The following is a 23,348-nucleotide window of genomic DNA, read 5'->3' on the forward strand; positions in this document are numbered from 1 at the left end:
GTCTGCCTTGACGAAAGTCATGGATAACATCCGCAGAAAAGTAGATTTGGGTCTCACCACCGTACTAGTGCTGCTAGATCTTTCAGCAGCATTTGACACCCTGTCTCCCCTGACTTTAACATCTAGGTTAAGGGAGGCAGGGGTGGATGGACCGGCGCTCAGCCTCCTGAGCTCCTTTTTACATCAACGAGAGCAGCGTGTCATGCTAGGTGAATACCTCTCCCCTGCTAAGTCTTTGCAATGTGGGGTGCCACAGGGGTCGGCATTGAGTCCGACCCTGTTTAACATCTACGTGGCCCCCCTTGCAAGACTAGTAAGATCTCAGGGGATGGAGGTAGTGTCGTATGCTGACGACACGCAGATTATGGTATCCCTGACCCACTCTGTAAGTGAAACTGCTTCTAACTTTAGGGCCTGCATGCAACTTGTTGCAGAGTGGATGGTTTCTAACTCCCTAAAGTTGAACGGGGACAAGACAGAGGTCCTGGTCTTTGGCAAGGACCAGGACATGTGGTCAGGTGATTGGTGGCCTCCTTCGTTAGGTAGCTGCCCTATACCTACACAATCTGCCAGGAACCTAGGCGTCATCTTTGACACCCAGCTCTCCATGGAGTTTCAGGTTAATAGAACGGTGGCTACCTGCTGGGGTGTCATTAAGACCCTGAAAAGGATCGTGCACTATCTGTCCCCACAGGCACGGAAACAGGTGGTGATTGCCCTTGTTGGCTCAAGGCTTGACTACTGCAACTCAGTATACGCCGGGGCCAACAAGGGCCTGCTTCAGCGTTTGCAGGTCATACAGAACGCTGCAGCGCGGTTTGCTCTCGCTTTGCCCTGGTTGGCATCTATGACCCTAGCGAGGAAGAACCTCCACTGGCTCCCCATCCCCTCAAGGATCACTTTTAAACTTCTTTGCCTTACATATAAGGCCCTAATTGCAGGCTCGGCTGATGCCCTTGGTTCATTACTCACCAGATATGTTCCGAGCAGATGTTTACGATCCAGCGAGCTTAATCAACTGGTAATTCCCAGAGCCAAGAAGGCTAGATGGGGGAGTAAAGCTTTTTCCATACTGGCACCTTTGATGTGGAATTCCCTTCCCCTTGAAATCAAACTACTTCCTTCCCTCGACCTCTTCAGGAAGTCACTGAAAACTTGGCTCTTTGTTAAGGCATACCAGTAGGCTCTGTTTCTGTCTGCTAACAGCTTTTATTTGGCTTAGGCGCCTTGACGCCCATTGGGCATAGTTGCGCATGACAAATGATATTTCATTCATTTCATTCATATCGAAAATTTCAATCTTCTGGACCAACACCAATCTGGTTTTAGGAGTGGGCATAGCACAGAATCGGCTCTCACGCATGTGATGGATGACATCTTAATAATGCTTGATCAAAATGAATCCTGCCTCCTTATCCTAATCTACCTCTCCTCCGCCTTTGACACTGTCAATCATGACAACATTTTATTCACTCTTGAACAAAGGATGGGCCTCTCCTGTCAGGTGCTTCTGTGATTTTCATCCTTCCTGCAGCACATTTCACAAAGAGTTTAAGCTATCCACAACCTCTCCCGGCCATCCCCAGTCAACATGGGGGTTCCACGAGGGTCCTCCCTTTCTCCCATTCTTTTCAATTTGTTCCTTGAACCCTTAACTAATGTTCTAAAATCCTTGGACATTCGCTTCCACATGTATGCAGACACCCAACTATCTGAAAAGCTCCTCCCCAGATGACTTCACTTCACTCAATTCCACCCTACTGACTACCCAAAACTGGTTAACGGAGAACCACCTCCTGTTAAATACATCCAAAACTGAATTCCTCCTCTTTTCTCCCCGAAACATACTCCTAAAATAGACCTCTGGATGAACCAACTCACCGCTTTCAACTGCTCCCCCTGCATTATTGATTCAGCTAAATCTCTAGGAATCACCTTGGACAAGCATCTGAATATGAAGACCCATATTAGCAACGTGTGCAAGAGTGCTAACCACGTGTTGAGAACACTCAGGAATCTCAAACCCTTCCTACCTCAATCTGACTTCGAGCAAGTGGTCCAAGCACTTGTTCTGCCGAAGCTGGATTATGGCAGTGCTACGTTATGTGGCCTCCCCAAATACACGCTGGGTCCCTTAAATGCTTCACTGAACGCGGTGGCCAGATTGATCACGAACACAAAGTGAAATGCCCACATCTCCCCGGTCTTAAAATCTCTAAACTGGCTGCCCTTTGAAGCTAGAATTCAACTGAAGATTGCCTGCCTATCCCACAAAGCCCTTCACTTCAAAACCCCCAACTACCTGGCGCAAAAACTAGTACTACCAGGAGGGGTAGACCGTCTAGGAGTGCTAACTCCCTCCTCTTGAAACATCAGATCTTTCGCAAAAAGAAAACATGCCAACTAGCCTTCTCTGGAGTTGCACCAAAAATTTGGAACTCTCTTCCACCGGAAATTGGTAGAATCTCCTCCAAGGATTCTTGAAAAGTGGAAGCAAAAAGATTCCTCGTGAATAAGTTCTTACCTTAACACGATGGACCCTAATCGCTCTGTAATTACTACAGCATTGGTTAATAATTCTGTTTGTTATAAGTGTATTCCCCTCCCCTTACATCTTTATGTATCATCACTCCCTGATGTCATATTATCACTGACTAGCCCACTCTGTGTTAACCCTGAATTAGATAGGATCTTATGTTTACACCATATGATTCTATGCATATTGTTTCACCATTTTTGTTTGACTGATCTTACCTTCCTCTCCCTTCAACTGTAAAGCGCTCTGATATCCTTTCAGGATCAAGTTCGCGCTATATAAAACTTTATAAATAAAATATTTGCTAATTAAGGTCAACTTATTTAGCCCTCCTGAAGACACCCCGCATTCGTCTAACCGGTACGGGTGGCAGAGCTTTTCCATATATTGCTCCCAAGTATTGGAACTCGCTACCAGAGGCTTTACATAAATCTACCTCCTATCTGGCTTTTAGAAAACAACTTAAAGCGTTTTTGTTTTATTCTGGTTTCCCCTTTTTATGTAGCTCTTTCCCGGACTTCTTTCTTGTTATCTTCTAGGTAAGCGCTGAGAAGCCCCCGGGTGAGTCACGCGCTATACAAGAGTCCACTAACATAACAGAGTGAGGACAATGTGATTTTTTTTTTTAGGTAAGCTAGAGGTTTGCAAGGGAATCTGGGTAGGAAAATGCTGGAAGATCCATGCCAACCACACTTCCATGAACTCCGCTGGGTGTCTAGGTTTCCCTAGATGGCCGCTGGGTCTGGGACCAAAAACACACGCGACCCCTTGAAAAACTAGGTAGTTTTGTGATAGATATGCGGGCACCTATGTATTTGGTCCCAGTCTTCAAGACATCAAGGGAAACCTAAAGAACCCAACATTTTCCTTACCAGAATACACTGCAAACCTCAAATTGAGCTAAAAACGTCCCATTTCCCTCGAACATCTGTGTGGGAAAGTTGAGGGATCACCGCACGGCACATATTTCCTACCACTCAGGGTTCCCCTCAGTCTCCCGATAAAAAGGATACCATACTTGTGTGGATGGGCATGGGCAAAGTGCGTAGGACATGGACAGGCCAAAAACTTTCACCGATTGAGAGGGGCCCAAAGCGGGTCCTTAAAGGGCAGATTGTTTTTAGGTTGACGCTACTTTGGGCACCCACACAAGTGAGGTATCATTTTTCTTAGAAGGCCAAACGCTGGGTGGTAGGAAATTTGTGCCGTGAGGTGATCCTACAACGTAGCACACAGAATTGTAAGGAAAATGTGATAAGTAAATTTGAGATCTGCGGGGTATTCTGGGTAAGAAAACACTCCAGGATCCATGCAAGCCACACCGCCAGCTAAGAGTCAGTACACGCACACCGCCATCCATGCACGCAGCCAGCCAAGCGCCATCCACGCGCGCAGCCAGCCAAGCGCCATCCACGCACGCAGCCCACCATCCACGCACCCAGCCAGCCAAGCGCCATCTACGCACGCAGCCAGCCAAGCGCCATCCACGGACGCAGCCAGCCAAGCGCCATCCACGGACGCAGCCAGCCAAGCGCCATCCACGGACGCAGCCAAGCGCCATCCACGGACGCAGCCAAGCGCCATCCACGCACGCAGCCAGGCAAGCGCCATCCACGCACGCAGCCAGGCAAGCGCCATCCACGCACGCAGCCAGGCAAGCAGCAGTCCACGTACACCAAGAGCCAAGCACCAGTCCCCACACACCACCAGGCAACCGCCAATCTACCCACGGAGTTATTATGCACAAGTCCACACACACCATTAACCAAGTGCAGGTCCACACAGAGCCAGCAAAATGCCAGACAAAGGTCAGCAGACGCAGTCAGCCAGCCAAACTCCAGTTCTCACACACAAACTATTCCTGGTTTTTAGTGGTTTTCTGCCCCCGCTTGGGGCAGATGACACTAAAAATCACTGAAACAGCCCAGTGACAGGGAAATATTTGCAGGTCACTAGGTTAGATATACAGTGGTACGATGAGGATGCCCACCGCGAGTATGATGGATATTAAAGACGAATGACCCCACAATAGGGCTGAACGTGGAGGATGAGTTAGAGAGTCAGAGGAAGGATTTTAACCACTTGAAAAATTAGTCTGACATTTGTATTGAGTGGATGTAGTGAGATAATGCTGTTGGCCATTTTATCTAATGAGGCAGATAGCTGAAAGAACCAATATGCTGAGGGATCAAAGGCCTGCACAATCTAACATGCCACCTCAGCTGCTGATGAGTGCCAACTTGGCACCATGCAGAGTGGACAGCACATAGGTTGGTGTCAAGAGTTAAAAGGAGTTAAAACCTACATTCTACAAGTTTTGAAAACCCGAGAAGGAGTTGCAATTAGGGAGGAGAGCATATTTCCAAAGATTATCAGGGTATTTTTATTTTCATTTTAAGCAGATGCAGCAACAACTTTGGGTGCTCTACATGCATATAAATGGTGCAGTCTTATTTGAATAATGCTAGATCTCACCCAGTAGAACTCTTTTACATAATTATATGGTCATAGTTTTAAGCAAAGGAATATAGATTTGTCAAGATTCAAAGCGATCGGTAAAGCGATTAAGTTGGTATAGTTTATCCGTAGTCCAACAAGCATTGGCAAAGCCAATAGGTCTCTACTATGCAAGAGCTAATGACTTGGTCAAGGTTTTTTGGCCATGCTGTACAGCAGAGGGGCTGCTGTTTAACACGGCTAAAAGTTAGCGACATGGCGCAGAGCGATGTAGAGTGCAGCAGCGTAGTGATAATCTGGCGTGTACATACAAAGTAAGCTATAAAATGTTAGTTATAAAGCACAAACAAAGCCATAAGCTGCCTTTGGTTGCAAGAAAAACGGTTTGAAAATAAACTGAATGTCGAAAAACAAGCTAAAACTCTGGATTTAGGCAACGTGCATTAACAAGACTGTTTAAAGCTTAAGAAAAAAGCAGCTCCCAAAAGACGAGCAGTATAATGGCACAAGTACTTGGGCCATGTTCCATGGGGGGAACAGACGAACAGGAAGTTGAGCAGTCACACGCAGAACATATAAAAGTAGGCATATGAAAGTGACAATGAAGCCAACCAACGGTAAGCAATGGGTGGGATGTAAGCCCACTGAAGGTAAACAAATGTCGAAAAGACAGCAGATAAGCTCAGTCTAGCCACAACCGAAAAATAGCTACCTTAGCCAAAAAAGCACACCTAAAAAGGAGTGGCACAGATCAAGCATGCAAAAAGCCTACAGCCATTTTAGACATCTAAGGGCTACAAAGAAACAAAATGTTTGTAGGACACTTTGGCAGAGAGGCCCATAAACCAATCTACTTCAACTAAGATTTTCGAATTGGATGGTAATCAGGCATTCACCTCATCACCCCACGCCTGGAGGTCGAGCAGCCATGGTTTGCATTAAATTCATAAAGCCCAATACCACACGTTACTCAAACAAAACTTAAATTCACTTTTGCTGACTGAGAATATTACTCCTGACGGGGACAGGAGACAACCTTTGTAAATCTGACTAAAATTGGCAATCTAAGTCTGCAGAAACACATTCACGTCTCACTTCTGCCATTTAACTTTTAGTCAGTGCAATCACAAACTATGCCATCTACACTAAAACCTATAATCGGTGGCTGACGTGCGTCTAATAATCTGACAGCAAAGTGCACACATGAGGGGACATAAAAGACAACTCATAAGGAAAAAGTGGCCAACAGAAAAATGATCATGCAATCCTTGATGCTAAACTTCACATACCTTGAGATTCTTCAAACTGCTCCAGCAAGCTGGTTAAATCTGAAGCTTCAATGACTATGAAGGCAAATAAAGAAAGATTTAAAACAATATAGTAAAGAAAACTTTGTATGAACATTTCGATTCTATAGTTATCTAAGCAATCTGTAAAAATGTACTAACAATAAAATACTAACATTACGCTAATCATGAACTGGAATGTATCGTATCCCCGGAGTAGAGGAAAAATTGTTTACCGACTTGCAATACAGTTTCATAGTAAAGGTTAGTGTGAGGTTTAGCAAGAGTATTTTATAAGAATGCAACGTCCCAGTGCGTTTAAACTTGTTTTGGCTTTTTAGCCAACAGAAAATTAGTAGGTTGGAGCTTGGCTTCTTAGCTAATGTGGCAGTTATGACCAATACAGCAACTACCAAAATAGAAGACGTGGGCCAGCAACAGAAATGTGACCTAGAATAATTACACAAGTGTGTGTGTGGCTATGCAACCTTTATTCATTTCGTCACAAAATTGTAGGCCAGGTACAGCAGTTAACTGTTGGGTTTTACCAACTTTACCATGAGACTTTACAAGTGTCCCATTTATCAGTAAGAATTTTATTTAATGGGCACCTTTTTACAATGCTCGCCTGACTTGATCCAGCCAAGGTGCCTGAATGTCAGATGTAGCGGATGGCTGCCTTGTGCATTGTAAAAATGCAGGTGCACAACTACACAATTAGAAGTCGTTTTTGATTAGTCCCATTCTTGCAGCTATTGATATGCCAACCACCATAATTTACAAACAAGGATGTAATGGTGTTTAAGAGCTGTGAAGCTAGAGATTTAAAGTTTAAAGCCCACTCCCAACGTAGTCCTGCAGTTTAATGTGAGGTTTGCATGCGTTATGGGAAGCCAGTCAACAATTTCATACTATATTCAAAAATCTAAAACAGTTCTGCCTGCTGTGGTATAAAATCTGCAGCAGAGCAAATGAAATATCCAATGACAGTCACTACATGGTTATTTTAACATGTTCAGATTTATAGTGTGTGTACTTTTCTTTACAACAGTTCATGTACTATTGATTTGATACAACCTAATCATTCCAGACATTATGCGATGCTGCAGCATTTGTTTTAGACCAGGGTTCAGATCCTTTGCCTTTTAAACTAGCCCGATTATATTTTGTTTGACATAAACCACTTTATGTAGTGACAAACTACACATGCTTGGCTGTAAAATTAAGATCTTAAAAAAATCCTTTCAATGCACCCATGACACATTAAGCCTACTTATGGATGGATCAGAGATAAAAGGAAGGGAAGCCAAGCAGGAAGGCAAACTGAAGTCAGTCGAGGGCACATTGCACACAATCAGCAACATTAACCAGATAAAAGACAAGTGAAGTTAATGTATTTTACGTTGGGGAAAACCGTTCCAACACAGGAGAGAAGGAGTAGTTTCTGTCCTGTAACTCCAGTTCTGTAGTAGGGGTATCTCTGTTATAGTCATAATCTAGTGAATAGTCCCGCCCATGTGCGTGGACCCCGGAGCAATCAAAAATAATCTCTTACAGTGTCAAAAAATGCAGAAAATGCATAGACACTTAAGAGAGAATTTAAAGACAGATAATGCAGCCAAAAAAGGCTACACTGTCCAGTACTTCAACTAGAAATTCCACCATAAAATCCACAAAACAGCAAAGCCTGTACAGATTTCCCTTGCTTAACAGCAAAATCCCTCAGGAATGATAGAGAGAAGAACCTGGACAGACAAGCCCCATAGGCTGCCATTATGTGGCTTAATTAGGATACTGTGCCTTTAAGGAACCTTCCAGAACCTTCTCTCAGTATCCCAGAATGCATAGCAGGTCCAACTTAGCCTCAGTTCTTTTCGAAGGCGTAGGAAACGCCAGACCTGTAGCATTATGATCATGAACAACACTCCACCGGGGAGGCGGGAGGGCGCTTATGACTATAACAGAGATACCCCTACTACAGAACTGGAGTTACAGGACAGAAACTACTCCTTCTGTAGTAGGGGATCTCTGTGTATAGTCATAATCTAGTGAATAGAATGGCAAGCCCATCCCCACACCAAGCGGCGGTGGAGAGTAAAATAACGCCACTACTGTGCGAACAGATTCCGCAGCGAAGCCTGCCCAACCTGAGCGTCTGTCCTGGCATCAGAATCCAGGCAGTAATGCTTAGCAAAGGTATGGACCGACTTCCAAGTGGCCGCATTGCAGATCTCTGCAATGGGAACATTACGGAGCATAGCTGTCGTAGCAGCCTTGCCCCTGGTGGAATGAGCCTTAGGTTTGCCCCCTAAGGTCTTATTAGCTTTGCAGTAACACAACTGAATGCAGGACACAATCCACCTAGAGATGGACTGTTTAGAGGTAGCAAGACCCGTCCTGACTGAACCATAATTGATGAACAATTGGTCTGACCTACGAACATCTTTAGTCTTATCAAGATAAAACTTCAGCACCCTCCGCACATCCAGGGAATGTAAAGACCTTTCCGCCGGAGACGAAGGATTCTGAAAGAACGTAGGCAAAGTGATAGTCTGATTGATATGAAAATCAGAAACAACCTTGGGAAGAAACTTAGGGTGAGTACGCATAACAACTTTAGCATTATGAAATACAGTATAAGGTTCCTGGCAACACAATGCCTGAATCTCACTCACCCTGCGGGCCGATGTAATGGCCACTAGGAACGCCGCCTTCCAGGACAGGTGCTGCAACGAAGCCTTATGAATGGGTTCAAAAGGCTCCTTCATCAATCTGGACAGCACCACATTCAAGTCCCATGAAGGCGAAGGAAGCCTGACAGGAGGGAACACTTTCTTCAAGCCTTCCAAAAAATCTTTGATCACAGGGATCTGGAAAAAGGAAGTCTGTGAAGGGCCTTTCCTGTAGGCAGTCAAAGCAGCCAGATGAACCTTAATGGAATGGACATTAAGGCCCGACTGCGCCAGATGAAGCAGATATGGAAGGATGACATCCTCCTTGCATGACGTAGGGTCATAGTTCTTAGACTTGCACCAGATGCAAAACCTCTTCCACTTGTAAGCATAGGAAGTCCTAGTGGAAGGTCGCTTAGCCTCCTTCAGTATGCCCATACAATCCTCTGGGAGATTCAGATGGCCATATTGCACTATTTCAGGAGCCATGCCGCCAAACTCAAAGACGAGAGGTTGGGGTGCACCATCCGCCCCCCGAACTTCGTGAGAAGGTCCGGCCTGCACGGCAGCTTCATGTGAGGAAGGAGAGAACGGTGAAGCAGGTCCGTGAACCACCACTGTCTGGGCCATTCCGGGGCAATCAGAATCATTCTCGCCCTGGACTGGGACAGCTTGATGAGAACCGCCGGAATCAGGGGAATTGGTGGAAAAGCGTACAGAAAGCTGTTCGACCAGTTGATCCATAACGCGTTCCCCAGCGTCCCTGGTTGGTAGTACCTGGAGGCGAAGCCTCGGCATTTGCTGTTTTCGGCGGTGGCAAACAGATCTACGTCTGGAGTTCCCCACCTTGCGAAGACTTCTCCTAGTACTTCGTCGTTTATGACCCATTCGTGGTTTTCCTGCACGATTCTGCTCAGTTCGTCTGCCTGAACATTCTGCACACCTGGCAGATGGGTGGCCGTTATCGACAGTCCTCGAGCCAGAAGCCAGTGCCAGATCGCCTGCGCCTCCTGCGACAGAGTGCGCGATCTCGAGCCCCCCTGCTTGTTGAGGTAATACATCGTTGTCGTGTTGTCCGTCTGAACAAGCAGAGAGTTGGTCTGAAAGGACGGATGAAAGGCCTTCAGTGCCAAGTGAACAGCTCTCAGTTCCAGGAAATTGATGTGGTACGTGGACTCCGTCGGGGACCACGTCCCTTGAATTTGCAGGTCTCCGGAATGCGCCCCCCAACCTTGGAGAGACGCATCCGTCACGATGGTCTGTGTGGGAATGTCCTTGTGGAAGGGAACGCCTCTGAGGAGATTCTCCTTCGAGCACCACCACTTCAGAGACTGAAGAGCATGTAGAGACAGTCGTATCCTGTCGTCCCAAGAACCTCTCCTCTGGTCCCACTGATCCTCCAAGCACTCCTGCAGAGGTCGCATCTGTAGCCGTGCGTGAGGAGTGAGAAAGATGCAAGAGGCCATCGATCCCAGTAGAGAAGACACGGTCCTCACAGTCGTAGACGGAGTTTTCATGAGAGCCTGAGCCTTCCGAACGAGTGATAAACGTCGCTCTTCCGAAGGAGACACGCTTGCCGACAGCGTATTGATGGAGGCCCCCAAGTACTGGATGCACTGCACCGGAATCGGGACCGACTTGGACATGTTGATGTGCAACCCCAGCTTGTTCAAGAGAACGCACGTCTTCTGGAAGTGTGCTCGAGCTTCCGAGAAGGAGGAGGCTTTGATCAACCAATCGTCCAGGTACGGGTAGACAAACACCTTGTTCTTCCTCAGGTGTGCCGCTACCACTGCCATACATTTTGAGAATGTCCTGGGTGCAGACTTCAGTCCGAAGGGTAGCACCGTGTACTGATAGTGATTGGTGCCGACTTGAAAGCGCAGAAATTTTCTGTGTTTGCATGCAATGGGCACGTGGAAGTATGCGTCCTGTAGATCTATGGCACACATCCAGTCTCCCCGTTGCAGCTGAGGGTAGATCTGATGCAACGACAGCATGCGAAACTTTTCTCTGCGAATCCACTTGTTTGCCTGCCGCAAATCCAGAATGGGCCTGAACTCGTTTTTGTCCTTCTTGCGGACAAGAAAGAACCGAGAGTACAGACCTCTTCCTCTTTGAGACAGAGGTACGTCTTCGATCGCCCTTTTCCTTAGCAGAACGTCCGCCTCCGTCTGAAGCTCGCGCAGTTGATACTGCGAGCTGACGGGAGGAATCGATGGAGGAGGGCTGGTGAAACGTAGACTGTATCCATTGCAAACAATATTCAGCACCCACTTGTCCTGAGTAATTTTTCTCCACTCTGCCAGAAAAAATTGAACGCTTCCCCCCACCGGAGCGGGTAACGGACGAGGGGGAAGTAACAGCTCAGGGACGGGACCCGGCCGGGCCCTTGGTCGCGGTAGAGGACTGTTGACGACCTCTACCACCCTGTCGCTTCTGGAAGGGCTGCCTGTACTGCTGCTGCTGCTGCCGCTGTTGATGTTGACCAGCAGACTGCCCCCTTCCACGACCCTGCGCCCCAAACCGACGTTGGGTCCGGAGCCCTGTACTTTTTCAGTATCCTGGAAGGTACAGATTTCACCGTTGCCGGCGTCAGGAATAGCTGTTCGGCGGGCTCAAGGAGCCCCGGCACCAGAGGTAACAGGGGGCGAGACAAGTGCCTTTTGTGTAAAGTCTCAAAGATTACCGAGGTAGAAGCCGTAGGCGCTTCAACCTCAATGCCCAACTTCGCCGCACCACGCAGGAGAACCTCCTGAAATGTGCTAATATCGTCTATCGGAGACACCCTAGTCTCCGGCGAATCGGACAGCGTGGGCGAGTAGGAACGGGTCCCAGACGGAGAACGTGACCTGGACCGACGTCTCTTGTGATGATGCCTGGATCGTGATGAAGATACGCGGCCACTCCTCGACTTGTCCCGTCTCCCCGAGCGAGACCTCGACCTCTTGGGCCTCGGACGCTCCTTCGGCCTCCCAGGGTCAGGAGCTCCAGGCTTCTTAGGAGTCTTCTTCGGAGGCGTCGGGAACTTAGGCATCGACACCTCCCTCGGTGGGATCGGGGGTGGAGGAGCAACCGGACGCGGGTCCCGCGGAGCCGGCTTCGGAGGCGGGGTAGGGGCCTTCGGAGGAGGACCCTTCGGCACAGCCGGCCGCGGAGGAGGCGTAGACGGCTTCATCGGAGTATCCACCCCGGAATGCGCCGGTCCCGGCGAGCCATCACCTCTACCAGAGAGTGGGGAGCCCCCCACAGTCCTGGGCCTGTCCTTAGGACCTCCAGACCGGTGTCCAGACGACGACCGATGTCCCCTCGACGTCGAACGGTCCTTCGGCGTCGACCGAATCACGCTCCTCGACGTCGAACCGTGTCTCCGTCTCGACGTCGACCCCGACCAGATTGACGAGCCACGAAACCTCGACGACGGGCGATGGTGCCTCGACGGCGACCTCGACCTCTTCGCCGGTCTCGACGTCGACTTCCTGGATCGCTTCGACGGCGACCCTTTGGACCTTCTCGACGTCGACCTCTCCGACCTTCTCGACGTCGATCTCCTTGACCGTCTCGACGTCGGCCTTTTGGAATGCTTCGACGTCGACCTCTTCGGCGCCGGAGATGCCTTTCGTCTCGACGGCGACCTTGACGACGAGGATCCCCTCGACGACGACGTCCTCGACGGCGAACGGCGGTGTCGCCTCGACGGCGAGCGCCGACGCCGGGCCCTCCGATGTCGATCACTCGACGCCGACAGCGACGACGAGGATATCGACACCGGCTTCGACGGCGGCCGGAACACGTTCCTCGACGGGCGACGTTTTCTCGACCCAGAGCCCTGGGGAGACCTGGAACTGGCCGTTGACCGTCCCCTCGACGTCGTGGTCAGCGCAACTGACCCAGACGGAGACCTTGGGCGAGGGCTGGTCTTCCTGCCCCTGGGGAGCCCCCCAGAGGCCTCAGCATGGGTAGAAGGAGCCCCTCCTGACCCACCTCGTGCCTTCAGCTTTCTCTCCTCAGGTCCCTGAAGCCTGATCTTCTTCCTCTCCTTCAGGGTCCTCCCAGAGAAGCTTCTGCAGATCCTACACTCCTCAGGGATGTGGGAAGAGGGAAGGCAGAGAATACAGACCTCATGGGAGTCTGTCTTGGCCTTCTTTCTTGAGCACTCAGGGCATTTGTCGAATAATGCAGGCATTATGGACAAAAAAGAGTGCAGAAACACAGAAAGAAAGTCACCAGAGTACTTTAAAAGTACCAAAAATCGAAATCAGTGTAAAACACTAACAAAAACCCTTGAAAGGGAGAGCTCAATGCTCCAGGGTCCTGCTTGCAGGAGCCGGAAAAAAGAACTGAGGCTAAGTTGGACCTGCTATGCATTCTGGGATACTGAGAGAAGGTTCTGGAAGGTTCCTTAAAGGCACAGTATCCTAATTAAGCCACATAATGGCAGCCTATGGGGCTTGTCTGTCCAGGTTCTTCTCTCTATCATTCCTGAGGGATTTTGCTGTTAAGCAAGGGAAATCTGTACAGGCTTTGCTGTTTTGTGGATTTTATGGTGGAATTTCTAGTTGAAGTACTGGACAGTGTAGCCTTTTTTGGCTGCATTATCTGTCTTTAAATTCTCTCTTAAGTGTCTATGCATTTTCTGCATTTTTTGACACTGTAAGAGATTATTTTTGATTGCTCCGGGGTCCACGCACATGGGCGGGACTATTCACTAGATTATGACTATACACAGAGATCCCCTACTACAGAAATACCTTTCCACATGCGGTTTTATTTAAAAGATCTGAAGGATTTGTCATGTCTAACTAACCTCATAAGGACAGAACTCTATTTAGATGGTTCAAAGTTCAACGCAATACACTTTACTGCACTACACAATAAGGTGGTTAGTACACATCCCAGAGCAGAAATCTCTATATAAAGGCTTACATTTGCCAGTGTAAGGCCCTGTTGCCAGTTTTCATGCCAGCGAACAAGGCATTTTGGCTTGGATGTACGTGTTCAAAATGAAATCAGGAGAAAGTAAATTCTTAGCAAACAACCATGTTCATGCACTGCTGTTAAAAACCCAGAGCTGAATTAAAAGCACTGTGTAAGTTTTCAACAAGTATTGCATTTGTTGATATTTCACAAGTGACTAATTTAAAGAAATGCACATTTGGATACTTTAAAAGGAAGCCCTGGAGCGTAACGGTTTAGGCGGGCCGTTCATTCAGGAATCTAGGCTGAAAACATTATAGGAAAGGTCTCCTTGGTTTGGGGGAGATAGAGGGTCATGGTGGTTAAAGATTTGCGCCAAAAGAATTATTAGCGCTAGAGTAAATTGAGTTCCATGAATGACCCCAGAAATGAACAGTGGGAAAAGTAAAAATAGAAAGTAATCACTTTTTCCCCACTGTTAATCCAAAACACAAGAAAAAAGTGCGGTGTACAACATGAATTCATGGACGACATCTAAACTAACTCCGCCCCTGGGTTACAATTACAACCCCCATTCTGATATGAAAATGTATCAGCATTTCTAAAGTATTAGAATTGCTTCATTTTTATCACATGCAGACCGCTAAATTTTCGTTTCTCACACAACAAAAGAAACAAATCCCTCTTGATGTGTTCCACTTCCGCTACACAGAATCTCACACAAATTAGAGTTGAGGGTGCAACATTGACTCCCCTATCACAGCACATTCTAGGTCAGCTGTACAGCCTAACTAGATATTTAATATGAGGGTGCAACATTGACTCCCCTATCACAGCACATTCTAGGTCAGCTGTACAGCCTAACTAGATATTTAATATAGACATCCTAAAATGGAAGAATCCTATTCAAACCAAGGGCTACATTGGAGCATTGCTCTCAAATTCCTCCAATGGATCTTAACAGATTTAACCTTGTTAGAATGACTCTTGTTCTATTGTATTAGTTACTAAATCTCAATATCAAGCATTGTGTTAGACATTCTTCCAACTACGGTGGAGACTTCAATCTGGGAACATTAAAGCAATTTTGAAGAACAAAATGAGCATAGATGACTAACAAATATGAACCCTAAATGCAGTGCAGCCATAAACAAGAGATAATAAGCACCACTCGCAACCATAAAATAAATCACAACTTGCCTTTCTCTTTTCCAATTACTCCCCTCTTGTTGGTGGTGTTCCTGGATCTCTTCACTTTACTTTTTTCATACACACTTGGTATCGTCAATGGGGCAACCTGGGATCTCCGAGTTGCAAGGTGTACTGCCTGAAGCTTCTGTGCCACTGAAGGGCCCACCAACTCTGGTTTCTGAGCTGCTGAAGCAACGGAGACCACTGCCTGGGGATTCTGCACCGATGAAGAAGCTTGGACAGAACATTGGGGCTTCTGCGTCAATGGTGACCGGTCTGCAACCTCAGGCATCTGCACTGCTGAGGTAGCCAGGACAGCAGACTCTGGCTTCTGCACGGAGGCCGGTACCACACCCTGGTGGACAGGAAGTGCACCCTGTCCCGCCGAAAGGGCTGGGTCCACATCTTGGGGTCTCTGCACTGCTAAAGAGGGCTTAGGTGCTGTTGGAAAGGCGATTCCTTGGGGCTTTTGCACTGATTGAGTATGGACTACACAGTGGGACTTCTGCACCTCCAAAGGCTCCTGAACACCACACTGGGGTTTTTGCACTGCCAAAGGATTGGGAAGCGCAACCTGGGGCTTCTGAACTGGCAAAGGATCCTTGACTAAACCCTGGGGCTTCTCCACCACCAAAGGTACTACATTCTGCAGCTTGGAATCTGCCATGGGAACCGAAGGACGGAGTGTATCTGGAGGGACCACAGACAGTGACTTCTGCATCACAGTCAGAGCAGACTCCTGGATAGCCATGGTTTTCAGGGGCATTGTTCCAACAATTTGAAGGGATGACTGTGGTTTCAGAGTCATTGATGTGACCGCTTCATCAGAGGATTGCTTTAAGGGCTTTGAATCGATACATTCCCGGTCAGAGTGGGGCCGTGCTTGCACAGAACGCACACTTGTCTGGAAACCATCTGACATTTGCAACACACACTGGGATGCTGCCTGGACTGGGGAGTCTGACATGGGCATTGAAGATGCCTGTGTGTCAATTTGATGCTTAGGTGTATCAGAAACTACTTTGTCCTGACTACAGGATGGTTTTTGTGCCTTTCGCAGCAACTCAAATATTTTCAAAACAATTTCATTTGTTGACTGAGGAATCTTCTGTTTTACGACTTCCCCTCTGATATTTTGTTGAGTGTTTGGTAGAGTTTGTGAAACTGTATAAGCAGGAACCTCCGATTCAGCTGGGTATGACTTTTGTGCAGTAGTTTGCTTTGCTGACGTTTCACTGCTGAAAACCTGGTGTCCCGTTTTCTTGAGAAATGATATTTTGTCTGAACTTGATTGGGCAGATGCCGTTGACTCAGTTTTCCCATGATTAGGCGCCATGAGGTTTATTCCAGATTTAATATGATCTGCAGGCTTGAACAGATCAGGAGTTTTGCCATTAGTGCGTGTCGCCATATTGTGAACATTCTGAAGAACATCAGCCAGTTCCTGGTAACTAATGCTAGGAGTCTTCTGCTCCACTGATTGTAACAATGATGGATTTAGATTAGTTTGATTAGTTGATGGAAATTCAACTCTCTGCATGGGAGCACTTGGCACACTGGGAGGAAATGAAACTCGTGAAGGGCCATGTGCTGGTGGCCCTCTATCACAGTACATCAGAGGGGGTATTGTCGGAGGCATGGGGACACTGGGCCAGTAGGATGGAGGAAGAGGAGGGGGAGGAAGAGGAGGAGGAGGAAGCGAGGGTGGTGGTGGTAGACATGCACGCCATCCAGGAGGATAGGTATGGAAAGGGCCAGAACCAATAGGAGGTGGTGGGAAAGGCGGCGGCCAAGACAATATTGGTGCTGGTGGGATAGGTACAGCATGAAAAGCATTGGATGATACACAGGGACCCGGTGGAGGTGGTAAAGGTGGGGGAAATGGGTACCCTACAGATTGGGATACTATGGGAGGCCACAGGTTTGGCGGGGGCTCAGTATACAGAGCACAAGGAGGTTGAGGTAATTGGGGAACTCCTACCACTGGAGAAGAGTCTATGGACTGTGAATGTTGAAGGCAAGAGGGTGGTGTTTGGGTATTGTGGCCCTCTACAGGAGGCACCTCTGTTAAGGCATTTCCAGAAGATTCCAGGACAGGAGATTCTGGGGATTCCAGCACGTTTGGCTCCTGGCATAGCTTAATATTAGCTAACGTAGACCTTGACACTGAAGGCATCTTAGGCTTCATTAAGCAAGGAATTTCTGCCAGCTCAGTTGGGGGCTCTGGTAGACTTGGCCACTTATTACTTAAATTCTCATGCTCTTTTTTATCGTCTGCACTTGCCTTGCGTTGTTGCATTCTCATTCTATACTCTTTTAGGCTGAGAGACTTTGGTTTGACATCTTTTGTTTGATTTTGATCCGTTTCCTCTTCCACAGAAGTACTGTCTTCCCCTTCTACCTCAATAGAAGCACTCTTTTCCCCTTCAACCTCAACAGAAGTATCATTTGAAATAGGGTCAGCATAAGTATCACATTTTACTTGACCATCTGTTGAGTAAGGTGTTAGGTTATTTATATCTCCAAGAGATATATTTGACGATTCAATCACTGTATTCGAATGTGTGCATTCAAAGTGCTCCTTGCTGCCCAGAGTTTGTTCAGAAGGTCCTAATGCATCAGTATTGACCAGTGTTGGCTGAATCCCCTCTTTCTCCTCCTTTGGCGATAGTCCAATATCTCTCCCTTTCAGAGGACTAGCTTTTTTATCTAGAGAACTTAAACCAGATGAATTCTCAAGGTTACTTCTAGCCCTGCTTTTCATGACCCGGGATGCCTTTAGTAATTTTAGCTCCATTTGGGATTCTTTTTTAGCTTGTTCCAATTGTTTAATTAGCAAGTCAGACTCTTTCAAAGAAGGACTGCTCAAAGAACTTGTTTGATGTGAACCAGCTTTTTGCAACTTATTCTCATCACATGCAGTTTCTTGTACTTGTGCAGTAGTAGAAGGTTTTTGGGGAACATAGACTTGCTTGTTGACATTTTGGCTCTCTTTTTTCTTCTGGCTTTTAGTCAACATTTTTGTTGAATGCTTTTGAAGGTTACATTTTTTCTTGACAGTCAGAGTACAATCTGCAGCAGCAGTCTCAACATTTTCCGGCAGCTTTTTAAGTGAATCTGACAAGTTCCCAAACCCATTAGCATTCTCTGCTTGCAGGATACTAGTCTCTTGTCCACCACTGGTTTGACAGTTAGTGCTTGAATCTTGCAACGGTGCCTCCTGCGCCATTTCAGTGCTATGTTTGACTGCAGCTTCTGATTGTTGAGACTTCGTCTGCAGAACATTTTTTATGCAAAAGGCTTGTGATAATGAATTTTCCAGAGGTGCCAGAGCCTTCAGGTTTGATTCACTAGCCTCACCCTTCACAGACTCTACAAGTGTGCCCTCTGTTTGTACTTTGCAATGCATATTTGGACATGCTGCATCAGTGTATTGTGCAGGCATGTTCTCATCTTTTCCAAGTACACAATTTAGATATAATTTATCAGCTACAAAATTTGGTTCAGTGTCTTCCATTTCTGAATCTTGCATAGAAGCCCCAGCTACCTTTTCAAGTTCACCGACCTGACCTTTATGTTCAGCGGATTTGATGCAAGCTTGGCTTGCTCCTTCTGATTCAGTCTTATGAGTAGCACCCAGTATTGTATCTTGATTATTCTCTGCCTGGTCTTTACTTTGAAGCTGCAGGGTTGGAATACTGATGTTCAATTCAAGTGTTTGGTTTGCTTTTCCAAGTTCACCATTCAGAGACATTTCCTTGCTCTCAGCTGACTCATCAAATCCAAGCTCACCCTGCAGAGGCGGCAGTTTGTCATCAGCTGACCCCATTTTAAACTCACCCTGCAGTTCTTTACTCTTCAAGGATTTTTCTATTCTAACCTCAGTCTGCAAAGTAGGTTTGCTATCTCCATCTGGTTCCACCTCTTTCATTCCATCACCAATCTGCAGTTCCTTGCTCTGTTCAGCCCTCTCTTGAATGGATGAATCTTCTACCATTTGACACTCCTTCTCTAGACCAGGAGAACTCACAGTTATCTTGGAATCCACTTTTTCTACAGAGCAAATATTTTTCATTGAAAGTTTGTCAGTAAATTCTGGTCTCGAGTCTTTCACAAGTGTAGGCGCTGAAAAGCAATCCTCTATTTCAAGCACAACACCGTTACTTAAAAAGTCTTCTTCCAATTCAGTATTCACAGGCTCCACACACAATGTTCTGCTAGGTATACAGTAAGAATGCATGTATTTCACTAAATCACCAAGGGAAACATTTGCAGTATTTATGATGTATGGTGTTCCATGCTTCGATTTGGTTTCTTCTGGCCTAAGAGTACTGACACTGCTTAATTCATTAATAAAGTCTAATCCAAAGTCCACACAATCAATACTGGATTCAGAGCTAGTGTCATGTTCTGGACTATAGATCTTCTCTTCACCATCACTTGATTGCAGGGGCACCTCTCTCACTTTCTGGACACTTTTCCTTATACTTTTGACTTTGTTATGCCTGACAGGAGTCGAATTGAGGCAATCAGGAAACATGTCCCAGCTATCTTCAGTTCGAGTTTCACCCTAAAAGTGTAAAACAAAAAAAATTTCAGGAGAAAGCAGTCTACCATATATGCTACAGATATTGGTACACCTTGCAGACAAGCAAATGCATCATACTAAGTTTAATCTTCCAGATTAACAGAATGCCACAATAGTAAATGACCAATAATTATAATGCAAGAAAACACGATTAGTAGCAATCTAAATCATGCAGCAAACAAAAGACAATCTAGGAACGCACCAGTATCTGCAGTAACTGGTCATAAACTGAAGAAAACAGAACAAAATTACCATAGTGGACCTACAGGACTCAGTTTAGGTTTTGCAAAAGCTCTTTTATTTAAATCAAATGATATAAAAAAGGGCTTAGTACCCACCCATTACTTACCTTAACTAACCATTGGCTTGCCCACATGTGGCTCTCAAGTCAGTTTACTTATCACTTGCTGTCTCAAAGTCACTAGTTTCCCTGCTTCCTATTGGTCAGAGCTCCCGCTCCACCTCAGTCTTCCTCCTGGCTTCAATCTTCATCCGTGGAACCTGGACGAAGTACTGCTTGCGGTGGCAGTTTCCATTCCCTGCAGGCACTTTTTTTCTCCAACTTCTGACCTTTGTCCTTCCCGAGCATTGCAGGTTTGAGTAGCAATGTCTTGAAACCGAAAACCCAGTCTCAGCGTGTGGTTTCCGATATTTATTAGGTCTACACTTTTGTGACCGCAGACCATACACGCATACGTAACTTTTGCCATGACGTGTACTGCACATGGTCTGGAACAAAAAGGCATTCCGTACTGCAGTTTTTTTTGTATTTACCTGCCGCATGGATGCAGCTCCTAGGTTCCTGTACTCAGCAGGCTGTTTCTAACCTACCGCCACCCTAGTTTTTAATCCACCCCCTGCTTCTTTGCTTTATTCAACCCTATGGTCTCACCACCCCGCTGTTCATTATTTGTTTCAGGCTGTCAGTTGTTTGCGCTTTACTCCCACTCTACTTCGCCTAACGTTCCAAAACCATAATAAAACCAACCCATCAAAAATCCTGCACACACGCGAGAATTTAGTTGAAGCTCTCTGTATATGGAAGCAAAGATGACTGGCAAGAACATGGGTGTGTAGATCGTGTAGTTCTTATAAGTTTTATGTTGTTAGGAGTTGGGATAATGGTTCCGGGATGGGAACTCTGATTGCTCACGGGTGGGGGGGTAATGTGCTTTTTAGAAGGAATGCTGAACCCTGGCACTCTTGAATAATATAGGTGCAATCGATAAATACAATTACTCTAGCAAGAAAAGCACCCTTTGACAGTGAGAAGAGACTTTCCAAGTAAGAATTTAAGTAAATCAAATAGAATTAAATGATTAAATCATAATTTATTACATCAAAAAGCATATTTTAGACAGTCTTAGTATTTGCCACAAGTTATACAATTCCTTATGATATAGTTGAGGTGTCAGTTCTGACTTGGTGACACAGAAACAGCCAACGCGTGTTTCGTCACAACCGTGACTTCCTCAAGGCTTGCTTATGTAGTAGATGTGGCATGTACGATTAATCTGCGGCATCATATTTATCTGCAGTATACTCTGTTATACAAACTATCTCAAAAAGTCCACTCTATAGGCCTTTACTTGATTCCAGCTGGCCTGGCTATCAAATTTGGATCGCTCTATATAGCCTTTCCGATAGTAATACTTATTCCGGGTTCGACAATTTATGAGTTTATGAGCTGACAATTGGATCACTGCTCTTCGGGTTTATACACCCTTAACCTTGAGCATTGACAAGGGATCCACACTGCTCTGTGACTGTAGAGCGACGACTGAAGGCCTTTTGCTGGGTACATCTACTACATAAGCAAGCCTTGAGGAAGTCACGGTTGTGACGAAACGCGCATTGGCTGTTTCTGTGTCACCAAGTCAAAGAACTGACACCTCAACTATACCATAAGGAATTGTATAACTTGTGGCAAATACTAAGACTGTCTAAAATATTCTTTTTGTGCTTTTTGATGTAATAAATTATGATGTAATCATTTAATTCTATTTGATTTACTTAAATCCTTACTTGGAAAGTCTCTTCTCACTGTCAAAGGGTGCTTTTCTTGCTAGAGTAATTTTATTTATCGATTGCGCCTATATTAAAGAGTGCCGGGGTTCAGCATTTTTTGTATTTCGAACAAGCCAGTTATGACTTGCTCTATTGGATATTCTGGGTAATGGGATATCTTACCCCGAGTGGCACCTATCCAAAGTTTGTTCAATTGCTACATAATAATAGCTAATTTGTCTCTATATCTGTTAACACTTTGTTCGAAGTGCGACAGTATACCCATCATTACTGTGTGTAGTCATTTGCTTTTTAGAAGGGGTTGCAATGGAAATGTGTTTAGATGTGTCCCCATTTTTAAATAATATTTTCTGTTTTCTGTTGTGTTGTGTTCGCCACCTTGTCGGTGCGCCGGGACGCTCCTTCGCTGGAGCAGCCGTGCGCAATACAAATAGCCCTAACATAACATAACATGGCATCTGTGACTTGCACTGCGTCCCAAGGAGCACCCACCCCCTTTCTATATCATGGAAATTGAAGTGTGTATTAGGAAAGCTCTCTTGCTTTGATCGGTTATTTTTTTTCCTGCCAGATGCCACAATTACAGATCTTACTGCTGCGAGTAACAAAAAGCTCAGTTCTGACCACATGGTCTTGTTACAAAGAGTTCCCCATGAGGTCTGCGCCTCCTCTAAGAGCACCCTTTAAAATAATCCCCCATGGCATCTTTTGTAGCACCTGTTCTTTTTGTCCCACGTCAAGAATTTAAAAAAACATGGTTTGGGAGTGTTTTGCAGCACCAGGGAACATTACAGAGAAGCATCGGAGTGAAACTTCGCAGCTGCAACCCAGCCTGGCTCAACAGTTTATAGCTCTCAGTTCGACTGTGCAGCCTTCAGGGCACTGAAATCATGAAGAGTATCAGACCCACGCCCTCAGCACGCACCTGCCACTCTCAGAGCAGAGTTTTGTTGAACACCACTCTTAGTGTACAGTCTGGCTAGTTTTCAATTATAAATATTTCATTCATTGTGAGGACTGCCCTAGTCCACACTAGGGACACTGGGCTGCCCTGCTGGAAGTTGGGCGAGTTACTAGGTGCTGGAAGGGGGGTGGTGAGCACAGTAGTACTCTGCTGACTTTTTCTAAGCGTAGTGTGCATTATCTTACAGCTCACAATAAAGAGTTGGGATATATAGACTGTGGCGATCAAGACACTTTAGGCTTTGCATCTACAATGACTGACTTGAAATACGTGTGAATAAACCGAAATATCAGTTTTCTTCCATCAGGAAGATTTTCGTTTAACAGTTACATTCAAATGCAATAAAACATGGCTCATTCATAGCTTCTTTTACTAAATGGCGGACTGGGAGTCAGTGTTATTTGCTATTTAAATTACCACCCATATTTGAATTTAACGCGCGGCATTGAAGTGCCTGCCCCACTGCAGATATCTTGCCGGTTGTCACCAAGAACACTGCTTTCTCAACATCACCAATTGTGCTTTTTTAGGTTTCGCCTGCACAGTGCTCACGAAATATTTTATAAAATAAAAAATTCACAAACCCATTAGATTTCGCATCGGACACATCTACTGCCTTTGCCAATGCTTGTTCTGCTTTGTAGTTAGTTCTCTCACAGAGAAGCCGATGTAAGGGGACGGAAATGTAAACGTGTATTTTCAGCAAGCT

The 23,348-nt window shown here is 46.1% G+C and overlaps 1 protein-coding gene across 3 annotated transcripts in view; it reads right to left on the bottom strand.

The window, feature by feature from the left end:
• The window catches only part of PPRC1 (PPARG related coactivator 1), a 156,121-nt gene that overhangs the window by 83,570 nt on the left and 49,203 nt on the right, over positions 1 to 23,348 (bottom strand). For 2 of the 3 annotated variants that reach the window (XM_078643598.1, XM_078643600.1), the window contains exons 5-6: positions 15,069 to 19,629; positions 6,283 to 6,336 (exon numbers count right to left, since the gene is read on the bottom strand). In XM_078643598.1, coding sequence (XP_078499724.1) covers positions 6,283 to 6,336; positions 15,069 to 19,629 — 4,615 coding nt within the window. The remainder of the gene's footprint in view (positions 1 to 6,282; positions 6,337 to 15,068; positions 19,630 to 23,348) is intronic. The other variant, XM_078643599.1, reaches the window with a different exon arrangement.

The sequence above is a fragment of the Lissotriton helveticus genome, chromosome 5_1 (genome assembly GCF_964261635.1).
Source record: "Lissotriton helveticus chromosome 5_1, aLisHel1.1, whole genome shotgun sequence".
Lineage (NCBI taxonomy): Eukaryota > Metazoa > Chordata > Amphibia > Caudata > Salamandridae > Lissotriton > Lissotriton helveticus.